General features: G+C 38.3%; 1 protein-coding gene across 1 annotated transcript in view; it reads right to left on the minus strand.

Moving 5' to 3' along the window:
- The window catches only part of LOC126299096 (O-acyltransferase like protein-like), a 248,339-nt gene that overhangs the window by 15,345 nt on the left and 213,857 nt on the right, over positions 1-19,137 (minus strand). The window contains exons 10-13 of the mRNA XM_049990770.1: positions 16,238-16,317; positions 15,929-16,024; positions 4,497-4,626; positions 110-284 (exon numbers count right to left, since the gene is read on the minus strand). Coding sequence (XP_049846727.1) covers positions 110-284; positions 4,497-4,626; positions 15,929-16,024; positions 16,238-16,317 — 481 coding nt within the window. The remainder of the gene's footprint in view (positions 1-109; positions 285-4,496; positions 4,627-15,928; positions 16,025-16,237; positions 16,318-19,137) is intronic.

Below are 19,137 nucleotides of genomic sequence, written 5' to 3' on the forward strand. Positions count from 1 at the left end.
GTTACATGTAAGTAAAGAAAATTAAAAAAATATTATATCAGAGATTTACTGGACAAGTAGGGCCTAGAAATACATTTATTTTGTTATGGAATTTAGTTACAAGTCTTACCACCATAGCCTGTTGAACAAGCTACAACAATCCATCCCAGAGCCAATGCCCAGGCAGAATGACTCAGTGAAGAATATGCAGCACCAGTTACTGGGTGCAGTTCCACATTGTACAGGCCATAGATAAGTGCCAGGATGCCTGTTATTGAAAGCAGCCATCCACATATCACTGCAAACTAAATTAAATGGTTCATTAAGAGCAGAGAAAATATGCTTTACCCAACTGAAAGACATTAATTATAATTAATTAATTCAGTTATTTAATAAATGTTTTACTATATGAGTAACATGAGTAACTCATCATAGATGGGATAATGTGTATTTGAGTACCTGTCTAGTTGTGTATGTGAATGTGATCATCTTCTGTTAGAAGAAGAGCCAGAGCTCAAAAGCTAGTTGTTATTAATATGTTCTGTTACATGGGTCTATGTACAGCACATAAGTCAGCTGAATGTGAGTGAGTACCCTTCCTTTATTTTTCATATTCACAGAGGTGACAAAAGTATCTCCTAATATTATGTTGACCTCATTTTGCCAGGAGTAGTGCAGCAACTCACATTGGCATGGACTCAACAAGTCATTGTTGAGCCATGTGCTATTTTGTCAAAAATTGACATTTTGAGTCCATGGTTGTGTATAAAATATTGGTTGACTCTTGTATAGAAGATAACAGCAACCAGCCACTTTTACGATGCTATTTATTTATTTAAGCAGCCCTGTTACTGGTTTTGAACTGACAGGTTCATCTTCAGATGGCTACTCCATGTTCTACATTAGCTTTCACCTTTTGTTTCCCCAACTGACGAAGTTTCTTTGGGGTGGTGGTGCCCTACAACTAAAACAAAATGTGAGACAATATCTTTTTAACTGTAATTGTGCCTCACAATGATTTTAAGTGAGGTAAACAAGTTATTAAAGGGAAGATATTTTGTTTACTTACAATGAAAAATCCGCACCATTGTGTTCCAGTGCAGACTGCTTATGATCTAGCAGCAGCAAAAAACTATGTAATGCTTTTTTTATGTATATATATGCACATAATGTAAAACGAGATATATATATATATATATGTGTGTGTGTGTGTGTGTGTGTGTGTGTGTGTGTGTGTGTGTGTGTGTGTAAGAGTCAGCCTATATAATACTGAGCCAAGTTGCCTCTACAGCCATCCATAGTTATGAAAGTGTTGCTGGTGCAGGATTTTGTGCATGGACTGACCCCATGATTATGTGCCATAAATGATTGATGGCTAGCCAAATCATTCACTCAAATTGTCCATAATGTTCTTCACACCAGCCATGAACAATTATGGCCTGGTAACTTGGCACATTGACATCTGGAAAAATTCCATCATTGTTTAGGAACATGAAGTCTATAATGGCTGCAAATAGTCTCCAAGTAGTTGAACATAACCACTTCCAGTCAATGATCAGTTTAGTTGGATCAGAGGGCTCAGTCCATTCTGTGAAAACATAGACCACACCATTACGGTGCCACCACCAGCTTGCACAGTGTCTTGTTGACAACCTGAGCCACACTCAAACCATATCATCAGCTCTTACCAACTGAAATCAGGACTCATCTTACCAGGACACAGTTTTCCAGCTGACTTGGGTCCAACCAATATGATGATGAGCCCAGGAGAGGTGCTACAGGTGATGTGCTATTAGTAAAGGCACTCACATTGGTCATCTGCTGCCATAGCACATTAATATCAAATTTTACCACACTGTCCCAGTGAATTCATTCGTTGTAGAAGCCATGTTGATTTCTGTGGTTATTTCACACAGTGTTGCCTGTCTATCTGCACTGAAAACTCTATGCAAACACCTCTGGTCTTGGTCATTAAGTGAAGGCTATCAGTCACTGCATTGTTTGTGGTGAGAGGTAATGCCTGAAATCTGGTATTCTTGCTGCACTCTCGACACTGTGGATCTTGGAATATTGAATTCCCTAACAATTTCCAAAATGGAATGTCCCAAATGTCTAGCTCAAATTACTGTTCCACATTCAAAGTCTGTTAATTCCTGTTGTATGGTGCTAATCGTGTCCAAAATGAGTCACCTTAGTACAAACGACAACTCCACCAATGCATTGCCCTTTTATACCTTGTGTATGTGATACTATCATCTGGATAGGTACATATAGCTATCCCATGAGTTTAAATTTAAATTTAAACATAAGAGAATTCGTCTTAAATTGTAAAGAAGAAATTAATATGTAATATATTGTAAAAAGTCATCTACATACTATGCTGCAATCTTTTTTTTATATATATAGGTTAAATTTTAGAATAGACTATGTAAATGTCATTGTACCATCAAAATGACAGGGCCTATATGTAATGATACAACATTTATCACTCATAATACATCTAATGACTAAAATAAATAAATGTATTCAGCATTGTAACTGGTGACAAAATACATGGTGTTTCAAAAAGAATATACTTATTTTGAACACATATATTTATTAAATTGTAAGACATGCAACTATGAAGCTTGGGACATATATTTATGAATCTCTCAAGTTTAGATTACAGATGTTCAATATGTTCTCCACCAATGACATGAACAATGTCACATTGATACTCACATTCCTTTCATACTAGAGAATGTATGTCCATTGTGATTAATGTTATGGCACTACTTATTTGGTTCTTCAACTCCTCTAGGTCCTGTGGTAGTGTTGGTACATAAACATTGTTCTTAATGAAACCCCACAAGAAGAAGCCATAGGGCTTCAAATCTGGTGACCATGGAGGCCAGCTGTGAAGGGCTAAGTTGCCAGCTATTTCACAACCAATCCAATGGCTGAGTAGAGTTCCATTCACTTTGTGACACCAATGAGGGGTGCCTTATCTTGTTGATAAATGGAGTTTCACTTGAGCATCCTCAGAAATAACCAGTTTTGTAACATAGCAGGATACTACTGACTGTTAATAATGAGTTGATTTTGTAGGACTTCATTGGAAAGCAGCTGAATCTGTGTGACATTTTCATCAGAAACATGAGGGTGGCTGGGACTCTCTCCTTTCCATACACATTCTGTGCCTACAAACTGTTGATACCGTCTGTGAATGTTCCATCCATTCAGACAATCAGTTTGGTACCTCATCCTGAAACGTTTTTGTACTATAATCATGGAATTGCACTTCAAAAACTTGAGAGCACAAAATGATTTCTCTTGCAGAGTAGCCATTTTGCAACATGATGGTAATCAAGAAACAGAAGACAATCAACATCTGGCACCAAGGAATATAAACTAGACAATGTATTCATTCCTCCAATAACCAAGCTTTGGCACAGTGACTGATAGATAATACATTGTAACATGTATATCCTTTTTGAAACACCCTGTATAACTCTATCAATATGTCCCAGGGACAAAATAGTAGCCACATATCTGGATCTTTCCTGTTGATGGTTATTTGATAAATGTGATGAAAACATGGAGCATGGGTAAATAATGATGCAAACTTTCTTTACCAGTAGTGGGCACATCGCCACAATTGGGTCTGAAGAATGAGCAACAGTAATGATGGATCAACAAACTGAAGTATGCTTTCCTAAACTTCTTCGAAGAATCCAGGAGAAAGAGCCACAACAGGTCCCATGTGATCTGCCCATGTGCATCTGCTCACAGTACAGAAAAGAAAGAGAGAGAGAGAGAGAGAGAGAGAGAGAGAGAGAGAGAGAGAGAGAGGAAGGATGATGAAACCATTAGAGATGGAATACAATCTCAGAATGGACAAGAAGAATGGGGGTGAAATTAGCAATTGGCTCTGCCCTTCTTGAAGGGAATCGTTTTAGTGTATAGCTGAAATCATTGAGAGAAATCACAGAAAACTTAAATTTGGATTGGTGAATGAAAATGTGAACACCATTCCTCCAAACTGCAAATCCAATGTCTCAATCACTGAGAGCTTGTTAAAAAAATTAAGGGTTTTGGAATAAATGCATTTTAGCATCCAGCTTATAGTCTAGTCTGATCCCTTGGGAATTTTTATCTTCCCAAAAGAAACATAATTTATCTGTGGCCTTTGTTCTGAGTCCCTCAAAATGACTGTGTCTACTGCAAGCCCTGATAAGTAACTCTCCCAAGGAGACAAAACAATGAATCTTCACTACACAATTGCTGAGAATACAATGGTGGATAAGCCACTGAGAAAATGTAAAGTTTTTGGGAATAAACCAATTTCTGTTACTTTCACAGAACTTGCAAAGTATCCACATAAAAGAGAAATAAACCTCAGAGTTTATGAATGAATAATCCTAGACACATATATCCACGATAATGGCCATACAGGGTATAAAATGGACTGTCAACAGTTTAGGAATGCAATAAATAAGAGCAAGGAAAAACTATTTCATTTACATTTTTCTTGGTACCTTGTTCATTGTTATTTTGCAGTCAGTTTTGTACAGTAGCCATCCTACACACATTCCAATGATATATGGACCTAATCTGGTCCATGGTTTGTCATATATCTTATCAAACAATGCTAGAGGATCATCTTCACTGAAAAATAAAGAGGAAAGTAGTTATTATTTTCATTTTATTGGATTGAATGGAAGTAATACAAGCAATGAGTCAAAACAGGTTCCTTGATGATTGCTACAGATTTCATTGGGAACAATACTTGCACTTGCATAAAATTTTATAGAAAATTTTAAAATTATTTTAGCATACAATGCAAAATACAGTGAACAACTGTAAAGTGCCCTGGATTCTGTTTTATTATGGGTTTTCAAATAAAATTTGTGTCAGAAAGTATTGTTGTGCTATTATATATGTAGCCTTGAGTAATTTATACATTTGTATTGTAATTTTTGTGTTGGTAATAGTTAAAAAACAAATAGTGGAGAAGAGAATTAATCCACCGTCCAAACTATAATTGATTAGGTGTACAAAATTTTGCTAATGAATGTATGACTTTTCCACAAACTAAATCTATGGGGTAGTAGTGATAATGGAATGAACAAAAAATCTCCCTAAGTAATTGTTATTATTGACAGCCAGTCAACAAAAGCAGGGAACAAAGTCCCTGAATTACATGCATCCAGTTAAATACTTTTTCATCACAAAGACAGCATTACTTATGCCTAATTCAATACATTACTGTGTGTTTTAGTTGTGTTCATGATTATGTTATCACTTCGTCCTGACATAATTGACTTATTCTGCAACATATTGGTCAACAAATAAATAAAAGACTTAATAATGAAATACTAGAAAACATACTAGAGTTTGTCTAGTCATTCCAAAACATTTAAGATTACTGCTATATTACATTATAAGTTATTAATAAATAACATTAACAGTAGTGATCCTATCTCCCTAAGCTGAGGCACACCTAGCTCTTGCGTGGGTTGAAACATATCTTAACATCAAAACGCAAAGGGACACATTAACAAATAGTACAACAGAAATAAGACTAAATTTAAAGTGGAGTAGCATTTAATGACTCATAAGAGTCAGTGCTGTGCTCACATCTATTCTTGACATACAATAATTATTTACCCATGACAATGCAGGAAATGTTTTCTGATGACACAAGCATACTTACAAAGGGTTCAGATATGCCCATATGAAACATAGGCAGGAGGATAATGGAATAGACTTACTGTTTCAAAGCAGACAGCTTAAACCTTAATTTTACAAATATTCTTTTTACAGGACTACAAACAAATAAAAATGACTTAAATGTACCAGAAGTAGAGATCAAGAGGCACACAAAGGATGAGGCTCCATGTGTGGAGTTCCTTGGCTTCCAGATGGACAATGAACTGAAGTCGCTCCAATACTTGGATAAATTAATCAAAACACTCAGTCATGCTTGTATTGCATTAAGAAATCTGTGTCATTGGTTTGACTGGCAGATGGGATTGCTACCATACTTTGCATACTTTCACTTAATATTCTCCTATTGTACAGTCTACTGGAGCACCTCATCTAATCTAAAAAAAGTAACTACATATTTTGTGTCTGGTCTTTTGGACATGTCTGAAAGAACAGACATCATTTTGACAGTATAGCCACTATGAATTGAGACACAAAGGAGATAAAGACATTAGCTGCCAGTGGGCACTGAGTTATATCAGTGGGGGTAGTTGAAAATTTGTGTCACACCAGGATTCAAACCTGGGTCTCATGCCAACTAGTCAATTACACTGACCACAATTCCATCCACACACAGTGCTGACAACAACCATGTGGATTACCCCAGCATGCCTCCTGTCAGATTCAAAATCTTAACATATACCATACACTATTGATATAGTGCCCCTACTCATTAGCTTCAGTACTCATGGAATCTCGCCAATTCCTGTAAAAGTTCGAGCTAGGTATGCATCTGTACTGAAGGGATCATTAGCCACCATCACGTTAATTAATTACATATGTAGTGTCTAGTCTTTTGGACACGTCCTAAAGAACAGGCACCATTTTGATCTAAACAGACTCCAATTGATCCAAATGGGTCAAAATAGTGTCTGTGGTTTAGGATATGTCCAAAAGGCCAGACAACACATATATAATTAATTAAGGGGATATTGGTCAATGACCCCTTCAGTGCAGATGCACATCGAGATTGGACTCTTATGGGAATCAGTGAGATGTCGCAAGTAATAAGCCTAACGATCAGGGTTACTACATCAGTAGTGGGTAGAATAAGTTAAGGATTTGGGTTTGACAGGGGGCATTGTAGGATAGTTGATGCAGTTGTGGTGACCACTGTGTCTGGATGGCATAGTGGTCAGTGCAACTGCCTAGTAAGCAGGAGACCCAGGTTCGAAACCCATGTCTGCATAAATTTGCAATGTGCCCCATTGATATAAATCAATGCCCACTAGCAGCTAATATCTTTAATTCCCTTGTGTCTTGACTAAAAGAATTATTTATTCTACAGAAGTGTGTTCTAAGAATATTATGTAAAGCTGATAAACAACAACCTTGCAGAAAGTCTTTGGGATTCTTACACTTATATGCCACTGTGTATACTCCCTAATGATATTTGTGATTAATAACAAAAGTAACTTTATGATTAACAATAAAATTCACAATCACAAGCCTACACTGCTGGTTACTGAACCAGGAATACAAGAAGGGATAGAAGATACATTTTACTTATTGTACATAGACACCAACATGCCATAAACATTATAAGTATTGCCCACCCTGATGTGGGATGCCACACGATTGCCTTGTGGGCATGTGATGTGGTGAGAAAAGTACATAAACAGAGCAGACATGATGGGGGATCACCTTAGCGTAGATATGGGCTGCAAATGGGAAATTCTATTGAGATAAGCAACTCTGACAATGGACAGATTATTATTACGTAGAGCATATGATTGAGTATCTTGAAAATAATGAAGCTGGTTGAATGTTCATGTGCTATTGTCATGACCATCTCCAGAAAGAGGAAGAAGGACAGTGAAACTACCACTAGGTGCTAAATGGTTGGACATCCCTGACAAACCCAGAAAAAGGGGATTGGAGGCTTGTCTGCTCTGCAAAGTAGGATAGATGGTGATTTGTGGTATCTCTGTTGAAAGAGCACAATGCTGGTGCATGCATAAGTGTTTCAGAGCATACTGTTCATCATACATTGTTGAACATGGAGCTCTGCAGCAGACCAGCCCTATGCATTCACATGTTGACCCAATGACATCATCAATTATGACTGCAGTGGGCCTGGGACCATCTAAATTCAATTGTCAGCCAATGGAAATGTGTTGGTTCTTTGGGTGAATCACACATTTGTTACACTAGATCAATGATCATCTCCACAAAAGCCATCATCAAGGTGAATGGCAGCTTGAAACTTGCAGCATGCCACAGACACAGCCTTGTGGGAGCAGCATTATGCTAAGAGATACATTTTCCTGTGGTTGCATGTGACCTGGTAGTAATCAAAGACAAGCCGACAGATGTGGACCCCCAGAACCCCTTCATGCTTGATGTATTCCCTGAGGCAATGTCATCTTTCAGCAGTATAACTGTTCATGTCACAGAGCCAGATCTATGCCACAGTGGTTTGAGGAGCATTATAGTGAACTGATATTGATGTCATGATGGCCAAATTTAGTGTTTAACATGTTGTCGACAATGAGGTCAATAGAGATGGAGTACAAGTTCAGATGGAGGATGGAGGAGGAAGTTGGCTGTGCCCTTCCAGAAGAACCACCCTGGTTCCCTCAAACGATTTAGGGAAATCATGGAAATCCTAAATCAGAATGGCTGGATGCAGGTTTTAACCATAATCGTCCTGAATGCAAGTCCAGTGTACCAACCACTGCACTACCTCACTCAGTGTTATTTATGTGAATTGCATGACCTTTGCATAGACATCTGATGCCACATACCTCCACAAACCCACCAACAAACTGTCAGACCCCTGTATGCAGAATCAGTGATGGACAAACAAACTATTCAGCAGGTAGTCATAATGTTTTGGATCATCAGTGTACAGAATAATAAAAAGAATATGTCATTAAATTTCTAGGTGATTTGGTGGTATACAAGGTGCAGAATTTACTACAGAGAGCTATCATCCCTGCCATCAACAATGGCTCTAAAACATCTGGCACTGGGTTGAACTGAGCTTAGAGTACAGATATGGCCATGCTGGTTCAGCTCTGTGTCAGAGTTCAGTGATCATTGTGACTCGTGAGTTGTGGTGTGCCAGTCTCTCAACAACCCATGACTAAATATTTTCAGTGAGTGAAGGATCGGAGAACATGCTGCCTGGGGCAACAGACAAGCAATTGAGGCTAGGCAAGGATAGCATGGTCAGGGTTTGGTCATGCATTACCTTATTGAAAGATATTTTTATCAGATCTTGAAGTTAAGCACAACTGCTGGCCTTAAGATGTCAGAAATGAAGCCCCTTCAGTCTAAATTACCAGCTAAGTGCCAGCCGGAGGGGCCGAGCAGTTCTAGGGACTACAGTCTGGAACTGCGCGATAACTACGGTCACAGGTTTGAATCCTGCCTTGAGCTGGGATGTGTGTGATGTCCTTAGGTTAGTTATGTTTAAGTAGTTCTAAGTTCTAGGGGACTGATGACCTCAGAAGTCAAGTCCATAGTGCTCAGAGCCATTTTGAACCAGCTAAGTCAACAAGGGATGGGAAAGAGACAGTGTCTATCAATCAGTGATAGAGTAGCATGGAGAGCTGCATCAAACCAGTCTCAGGACTGAAGACCACAGCGACAACAACAAAAGTCAACAAGAGACCCCACACCTTCATACATTACATGGTGCCACTCCTTCTGCATCCAAGATTGTCATAGGGTGCACCAATGTCAGTGTGCCTCTCTTTGTTGCCATGAGAAAGAAAACCACAACAGTGGCCACAGATAGTCCAGTGTGTTCCAGACATCATCGTGCTTTTTGTGTAAATACTTGCATTGCTGCAAACAAGCCCATATCCTGACTCATCGTGTGTGACACAGCTCTATTATCCTGCATTGTTGAGCAAACAATGTGTCTGTCCTCCCATGAGCCCATTGACTCCACATTCACATGACAGTACTGCATTCGCAACTGATGCAGACTGCAGTGTTGCACAATGATAAATCACAACCTAAAGAGGCCATCATCCAGCAGCTGTTGACTTCCATGTGTTGGTAGAAATTTCTACCTGTTATGCAAGTCTTAACTCAATCATCTTTCAAACAAACCAATTTTCAAATGTGATTTGTGACAGAGAAATCTACTGCGTAATCCTGCCTGATATACAGAATGTAGATGGCATTTCTCCTAGTTGCTTTGTGTGACTGGACCATACATCTAAGATGTAGTCCATGCCAACTTCATATTTCTTGCATGTCACCTGCACAGTATTGCAATTTTAATTGAAGCACTGTTTAAGGATAAATAGCAGCCATATAGGCTATGAATCCATCTTGAAGGTTCAGAATGGAGTTTTATATTCTGGCACAAAAGTCTATAGCAGATGGTTAGTAAATTTTGAGTACAATTTTGAAAATCCCCAGATATTAACAAAAACATAAAAGAAAATTTTATGAGCCATTCCTTCTACAATTTATCAGAATATTTGGAACCACTTAATTTTAATATTTCTGTCGACAGATTTTGACTTTGCTGATTCTGGTTCATATATGATTGATTGTGTTTTTAGTTATGCAAGTGATTTGTTTGAAATATTAGATAGGAACAGCAGCTGAGTAGTGTAAGAGGAAGTGGGGTGGTTGTTTTCAAAGTAGACTAGCATTAGTTATAATTTGTTGTTACTGTGCTTTAGTTTGCAATGGCTGTGTCTGTCTGTTAATGTGTTATGCAACTCATTCCATATATCTCAAGGCTCTGCTTCATGATGAAATTAATGGAACAATGAATAAATATATGAATCAAAGAGTACCATTTGATAACTCTGCTTAGAGCCGAATTTGTTATGATCTATGAGCCAACCACCTTCAAGGCAATTACAAATTTGGTAAGGTATGGATACAAATACTAGAAAAGTATACAGAAAAACACACACCACACAAAATATTTCAAACTTATTTATACAATTACAGAAAGATCTTAGAAGAATACAAACAGCACAATAAAATGAATGAATCAAGTAATTCCGGTACTTTCAACAGTGCAGATTTTTTGAGCAGCAGAGAGGCATATAACCAAGAAGATGAAAATTGTAACTGTGTCTTTGAACTTGTATTCTTTGTCAGAGCTTGCTTTCCATATCCTTCCCTTCCCAAGATACAAATCTGTCCATCAAATGCAGAAACCTGCTACTAACAGGAACACAAATATAATAATCCAAATTATTCTTAGATTATATCGATTTTATAATTTCATCTACAGAAATGTGATGCAGCTTACAACAACATGTTTCAGAATGTATGGCACAACAATTTATCAAATTGTCCTATATTTTGTGTGTCACATGGGAAGTGGATAGTAAATGACATTACACACTTCAAAATATAACTTAAATCATAAGTAAACTTTTTGTAATGTTAGGAATATACACTGTTGTTCAAAACTTATGAACAAAAGCAAGTTTTGCATACTGTGTCACTGCCAAGTAACACAACTTGATGAAATTTAGAGCACAGACAGAAAGAATTGCTGCAGTGTAGTACAGAAGGTAACTGAAAAAAAAGACATGCAATGAGATGAACAGAAATAACGCATTTATTCAAAGGCAATAATTACTCTGAAGTCACCATTATTTATGATGGTCATGGTACGTAACAGGGTGCGATCATCATGAACAGCATGCCTGCCCTGCAGTGTGCTCCCATGCCAGCCATCAGGTCAGTAAGGAGTTCTTGTGGTAGGGTGTTTCATTCCTCCACCGGTACAGTTCACAAATGCTGAATAGTTGTTGGTGCATGTAAACATGTCCAATACATCCCACATGTGCTTCATGGGATTTAAGTTTGGGGAATGGGCAGGCTAGTCCATTCATTCAATACCTTCTTGTTGCAATCGCTCCTCTACTGCATTGTTCGATTTGGTCATGCATTGTCATCCATTAAAGTGAAGTCAGGGCTGAATGCACCTCTGAAGAGACACAGATGGAGAAAAGACACACATGGAGAAGGAGTACAGTGCCACAATAACAGTGACCAATGAATGTACTGTATTTACAGGGCGTTTCAAAAATGACCGGTATATTTGAAACGGCAATACAAACTAAACGAGCAGCGATAGAAATACACCGTTTGTTGCAATATGCTTGGGCCAACAGTACATTTTCAGGCAGACAAACTTTCGAAATTACAGTAGTTACAATTGTCAACAACAGATGGTGCTGCGGTCTGGGAAACTCTATAATACGATATTTTCCACATATCCACCATGCGTAGCCATAATATGGCGTAGTCTCTGAATGAAATTACCCGAAACCTTTGACAACGTGTCTGGCGGAATGGATTCACATGCAGATGAGATGTACTGCTTCAGCTGTTCAATTGTTTCTGGATTCTGGCGGTACACTTGGTCTTTCAAGTGTCCCCACAGAATGAAGTCACAGGGGTTTATGTCTAGCGAATAGGGAGGCCAATCCACGCCGCCTCCTGTATGTTTCGGATAGCCCAAAGCAATCACACGATCATCGAAATATTCATTCAGGAAATTAAAGACGTCGGCCGTGCGATGTGGCCGGGCACCATCTTGCATAAAGCACGAGGTGTTCGCAGTGTCGTCTAAGGCAGTTTGTACCGCCACAAATTCACGAAGAATGTCCAGATAGCGTGATGCAGTAATCGTTTCGGATCTGAAAAATGGGCCAATGATAACTTTGGAAGAAATGGCGGCCCAGACCAGTACTTTTTGAGGATGCAGGGACGATGGGACTGCAACATGGGGCTTTTCGGTTCCCCATATGCGCCAGTTCTATTTATTGACGAAGCCGTCCAGGTAAAAATAAGCTTCGTCAGTAAACCAAATGCTGCCGACATGCATATCGCCGTCATCAATCCTGTGCACTATATCGATAGCGAATGTCTCTTGTGCAGCAATGGAGCGGCACTGAGGGGTTGCCGCGTTTAAATTTTGTATGGATAGAGGTGTAAACTCTGGCGCATGAGACGATACATGGACGTTGGCGTCATTTGGACTGCAGCTGCAATGGAAACCCGAGGCCGCTGTTGGATCACCTGCTACACTAGCTGCGCGTTGCCCTCTGTGGTTGCCGTATGCGGTCGCCCAACCTTTCCAGCACGTTCATCCGTCACGTTCCCAGTCCGTTGAAATTTTTCAAACAGATCCTTTATTGTATCGCTTTTTGGTCCTTTGGTTACATTAAACCTCCGTTGAAAACTTCGTCTTGTTGCAACAACACTGTGTTCTAGGCGGTGGAATTCCAACACCAGAAAAATGCTCTGTTCTAAGGAATAAACCATGTTGTCCACAGCACACTTGCACGTTGTGAACAGCACACGCTTACAGCAGAAAGACGACGTACAGAATGGCACACCCACAGACAGCGTTGTCTTCTATATCTTTCACATCACTTGCAGCGCCATCTGTTGTTGAAAATTGTAACTACTGTAATTTAGAAAGTTTGTCCAACTGAAAATGTACTGTTGTACAAGCATATTGCAACAAATGGTGTATTTCTATCGCTGCTCATTTAGTTTTTATTGCCGTTTCAAATATACCGGTCATTTCTGAAACACCCTGTAAATACACAAATTAAAAAAAGTTTTGCATCATCCTGATTCCCAGAACTCCTGAAGATAGACACTGACTGTGGCTATTGTATTATGGACACAGTCCCTTTGACTGTTCAGAGACATCACTAAACCGACCGAAAGATTTAGATAATCATGCATGAGCAGTGCCCATTAGATGGAGGGTGTCCGACAGCCAATCATTTCTAGTCATTCCACCAGGAAGGAGGTTACACGGCTTGTGTTGTCTGTACCTCAACCATGCCTAGATGGTCAATACCATGGTTTTATCATGTCTGCATTGTTACTTTGTTTCAGGAAGGGCTCTCAACATGGGAAGTGTCCAGGCGTCTGAGAGTGCACCAAAGCAATGTTTTTCAGACATGGAGGAGATACAGAGAGACAGGAACTGTCAATGACATGCCTCACTCAGGCCGCCCAAAGGCTACTACAGCAGTGGATGACAACTACCTATGGATAATGGCTCAGAGGAACCCTGACAGCAATGTTACCATGTTGAATAATGCTTTTTGTGCAGCCATAGGACATTGTGTTATGACTCAAACTGTGCACAACAGCCTGCATGATGTGCAAATTAATTCTTGACATCCATGGTGAGGTCTATCTTTGCAACCACAACACCATGCAGCGTGGTAGAGATGGGCCCAACAACATGCCCAATGGACCGCTCAGGCTTGCCATCATGTTCTCTTCACTAATGAGTGTCGCATATGCCTTCAACCAGACAATCACGGACACATGTTTGGAGGCAACACAGTCAGGCTGAACGCCTTAGACACTTAGACACACTACCCAGTGAGTGCAGCAAGGTGGAGGTTCCCTGGTGTTTTGGGATGGCATTATGTGGGGCCAACATATGCCACTGGTGGTCATGGAAAGTGCCATAACGGCTGTATGATATTTGAATCCCACCCTCCAGCCGAAAGTGCAAGCGTATCAGCAGCTTATTGGTGAGACATTTTTCTTCATGGACGTCAATTGGTGCCCCCATCGTGGACATCTTGTGAATGACTTCCATCAGGATAATGACATTGCTCGACTAGAGTGACCAGCATGTTCTCCAGACATGAATCCTATTGAACATGCCTGGGATAGATTGAAAAGGGCTGTTTATGGATAATGTGACCCACCAACCACTCTGTGGGATCTACACTGAATCACCATTGAGGAGTGAGACAATCTGGACCAACAGTGCCTTGGTGAACTTGTGGACAGTATGCCACGACAAACAGAGAAATGCATCAATGCAAGAGGATGTGCTACTGGGTATTAGAGGTACCGGTGTGTACAACAATTTGGACCACCACCTCTGAAGGTCTTGCTGTATCATTGTATAACACGCAATATGTGGTTTTCATGAGCAATAAAAAGGGTGGAAATGACGTTTATGTTGATCTCTATCCCAGTTTTCTATACACGTTCTGGAACTCACAGAACTGAGGTGATACAAAACTTTTTTTGATGTGTATATTTGGAGGTCAGCACACACATGCAGCATTATGTCTTCTAACACCATGATACCTGGACCACCAAAATGATCATGACTGAGAAAGTTCCTGTGTAAATTGCATGTTTTCACCTCTCTTCACATAAGGATACATCCAGAATCAATACTCAAGCTGAATTTGCCTTCATGTGAGAAGAGGACATCACTCCACTTCTAATTGTTTCAGTCCCTATGCTCTCGGCTCCAACACAAATGGTGACACTGTTGTTTAGGTGTCAACAGAACTCAAAATCCTTTGGGGAGCAGTGCCTGTGGTGAGGAATGCTCCCAATGCATGTGAAACAATGCTGTGAGCAACATCAAACTGCAGGGCTACATATGTCACACTTCATCCTTATTTCAGTTTCCTGATGATTCTTAATCATGTGAAGTCACCCAGATGTTATCCTCAAGTCATGTTATAATCAAGAATGCCACCACATTGATACACACTCTCTGTTTTCCATCCCTTCAACTGCCTAGTGCTGCAGGGCCAGCCCCATTTAGTGATATAGTCATACAGACCTCATGCCATGCGATGTCTAGCTTTCTGTGCATGACTGGAAGACCTCTGGCAACATATATCTACACTTTCATTCATTTCCACCAAGTATTTAATATGTTATGTTACTTTTTCTGTGTCATTCTTAAGTTTTGCAGAACAGCATATTTATATCAAATAAAAGATGTATTTAGTTAATAAATCATATTCAGAGTAAACTAAAATGTGGTATATTACAAGAACATACAAATGGAAAGACCAATATGGTGACATCAAATTTGTAAACTGTAATGGGTGCTTAATATACTACACTATTAAATGCTACTATGGAATATATTCTGATGTTTTAAGCCTCATATCTTCTCAGAAGCAATATAGCAGTGATTACAAAACTGGTTATACAAAATCTAGGAAGTCAGATACTTAGTTTTGAGTGATGGCACAGTTACATAATTTAGTCCATAACACTTAAATTTTGTCTTAACTTACTGGAATAATTATTGTCAGATTAAATGTAACAATTTCAGTAATTACTTATAATTTAGCTGGGGCACAAAATATTGCAAGAGGGAGAAGAAGATTTTCTTGTACTGTATCTTCATGGTTGTAATTCAGAAACATATAATTAGATATCTGGTAAATCTACAGTTTGACTGTACCTTGGCATATGTTTATTTGTGTAAGCAATAAATGCAGTTGTGCACCATGAACTCATTAGAAGCATCGCAACCATTGCTGCTGCTACCTGAAAATGGCTAAAAAAGACAAATTATTCTTTACTCAATAAGGAAATTTAATTTATTGTACTTATAATCAGCTTTTGAATTTTAAGCTAACAAATTTTTGGCAGTATGTAAAAAGATTTCGTTAATCTGTTTCAAAAGCACATTCTTTCATTGTTACCTGCTATATGATATGTTTCAGTGATGAAATAATCATTAGAAATAGCATTCAAGCATGGTTCTTACCTAGCTGCCACAATAAGTATAGCTATCCCAAGTATATAGAACTGTGTGTCATCTGCTAAATACCAGCTCCACAACATGCACTGAAATGGAAAAGCGTTAGTTTTCAGAAGAAAACTGAAATAACAATGTCACTAAATCACTCACTTCTTAAAAATTCAGATTAAGTTGCAGAATATATTATTTTGTAAACTGAAGACTTCGATTCTAAAAAAAATCTGATCCTATTACTGACAAACTAGTATATAGCTTAAAATTCAGGTTATGTATATGAAAATAACTGGCAATTGTTTTGTCCATCGTAATATTGGTGAAACAACACTAGGTGACTTCATTGTCTGAACACCAAGACCACTTGACTGTGAATAGTTGAATTCTGTGTAACCAGTGCTATTTCTTGTTTATATATTAATTACAGTGTTATGTGTAAAGTTTCATAAAGAAAATAAGGAGACTAAAATGCTCTTAATTAGTTATAATAAATGAATATTTGAATAACTGAATGGATATTTGCTACTGTAAAAACCTCAGAGGTCATCTGAGGTACTGCAAGTGCCAATGCATTATGTTTACGATAATAAACTTGTATAAAAGTCAATAGATTATTCGTACACACACACACACACACACACACACACACACACACACACACACACACACACACACACACACACACCTGAAAAAATATATATTACATTCATGTCCATTTACAGCCAATACCAAACTCTACAACTACAAGAGTACATATATATCAAGTCACATCCATTTCTTATGTTTCATTAGAAATGCGTCTTCTTTATAAGCATTTATTTCTGATAGAAATATTTTGATATTTCCCTTGAACTGATATGACAAGGTATGGCAAAGCAAGTCAATGTTTTGTGTAGTTAAAACTGAATGATATTCGGTCATACTTGATCCTAGTATTCTGGCCATTATTTTACTATTGATAGCATTAGTAGTTCTGCCTGACATGCATCAGGCAATGTATAATAAATAATGATAGCAATCTTATAATATGAAGAATTCTAAAACTCTGTCTACAATGAGCTGTAGGTATAATGTTGCATATTATTCTCATTGCCTTAAAAGCATACCTCATTACTGGTAGTTAATAGCTAGAATAGTGTAGACAGACAATTTTAAACAACCTCTTCTCTGTAGTAACATATTTATTCCACACCTCCAAAAACTCTCCTTCAATCTAAGATTTGTAGGACACAATGTGTAATTGAATGAATAGCCATATCAGTATGAATGGTATGATTTTTCAGAAGTACAGGCAGAAATTCCTTTTAACTGTTAATTTACATTTTGTTTTGATCTACTGCTGTTACATTATGATGTAAGTGAATATCTTAAAACCCAGTGAAGCTGACCATGATCATGAAGTTATGACTATTTCACAATGGAACCAGGAGTATAAAAAGTAACACATGTTCAGGATATTGTTCTGGGTCTGAATTAGTATTTTTTTGCCTAAAGAAGAAACTTCTCTCATTTCTGTATGTTGCTGTTATAATTTTTCTGGTGCAGTTTTCATTTTCTTCTTTCATCTAAATTGCTTTTCATTTGATAGATCAGATACAAAATTGTTCTGAAAGCTCAAGATTCTGAATTCTTATATGTTTTTCTGTGAAGCAGTTTATTTGGCATAGTCTTTAGTGGTAAAATAATTGTTAGTGAAAATAAAACTGATCTATGTCACGAAGAATGTGATCATGGGTTTGTAATGAAATAAACATATACTGATGGAGTGCTTCACATTGGACTAAGTATATAGATACTATGTATTGTTGTACAGGCAGATGGTGTTGACAGTAATATGAAGATCCTCAAATGGAAGCAGAGCACAAAGGAATTTTATTCAGTACATCTTGAAATTTTGCTGGCGTAATGAGTGTTCCATGAGGTTTTGCATTTCGGATATGTGATGACTGCTTTCCATAACAGTTTATCTGACAATCAAGCAGTCATATTCAAGAGAGTTTTACAACTAGTAATTCCTTGTGCACATTGTTGTTTATACCAACATGCCAATTATCTTTGTATAAAGCAATTTCCAGTTATACAGCTCATTGATGGTGGATGATGGGCTGTCAACTGGAATATCATGCCAAGAAATTGATTCAGCTGGCTATAAACTGAAATATCATTCATATACAATCATGAAAAAATTGATTTATGCCTTCATAAAGCCATGGCATGTAAGTGTAGGGTTGCAACACTGTTTCATTGATGTGGAAGGAAATATACTTAATGATGGACTGAGTGAGGTGGTGATATGGTAAGACACTGAAATTACATTCAGGATGACGCAGGTTTATACCTCTGTCCAGCTATCCAGATATAAGTTGTCCAGACATCCACTTTTAGATTGTCTATAGTTTCCATAAAATATAGGAATTACTCCTTTAAAAATAAATGGCTAAATTGCTTCACCAACCTTTCCTAACCCATGCTTGTGCTCTTGTTCTAATGACCTTGCCATTGACAGGACATTAAGCCCTAATCTTCATTTCTTTAACATATTTCGTGATGAGAGAAATACAGTAAATTAAAAATTGGTAGAATTGCATGCAATTACATTTCAGTGGTACATCTTGACTAGCATCTTTATTCCAAAATGTAGTTTCTGTAACCAGAATAGAGAGTTATATTGACTATAGAAACAGGGTTCTGCCGTGAGCATACTCAACTTTCTTCTCTGTACTGGTATTCTGTGACAGGTAGACAGGTCGCCAGAGTGTTGTTCATGTTTAGTGTTTCTACCTAGCTCGGGCATAGACACAATCAGATGTTGACCGATGTCTGTGAGGGACACAGTCTTGTTGTGTACGTGTGGGAGAAAGTGTTGTAAGACCCTGCCATAACTTAAAAAGGGCTCTATTGTGGGTCTATGT

Source organism: Schistocerca gregaria, chromosome X (assembly GCF_023897955.1).
Source record: "Schistocerca gregaria isolate iqSchGreg1 chromosome X, iqSchGreg1.2, whole genome shotgun sequence".
NCBI classification, from domain to species: domain Eukaryota; kingdom Metazoa; phylum Arthropoda; class Insecta; order Orthoptera; family Acrididae; genus Schistocerca; species Schistocerca gregaria.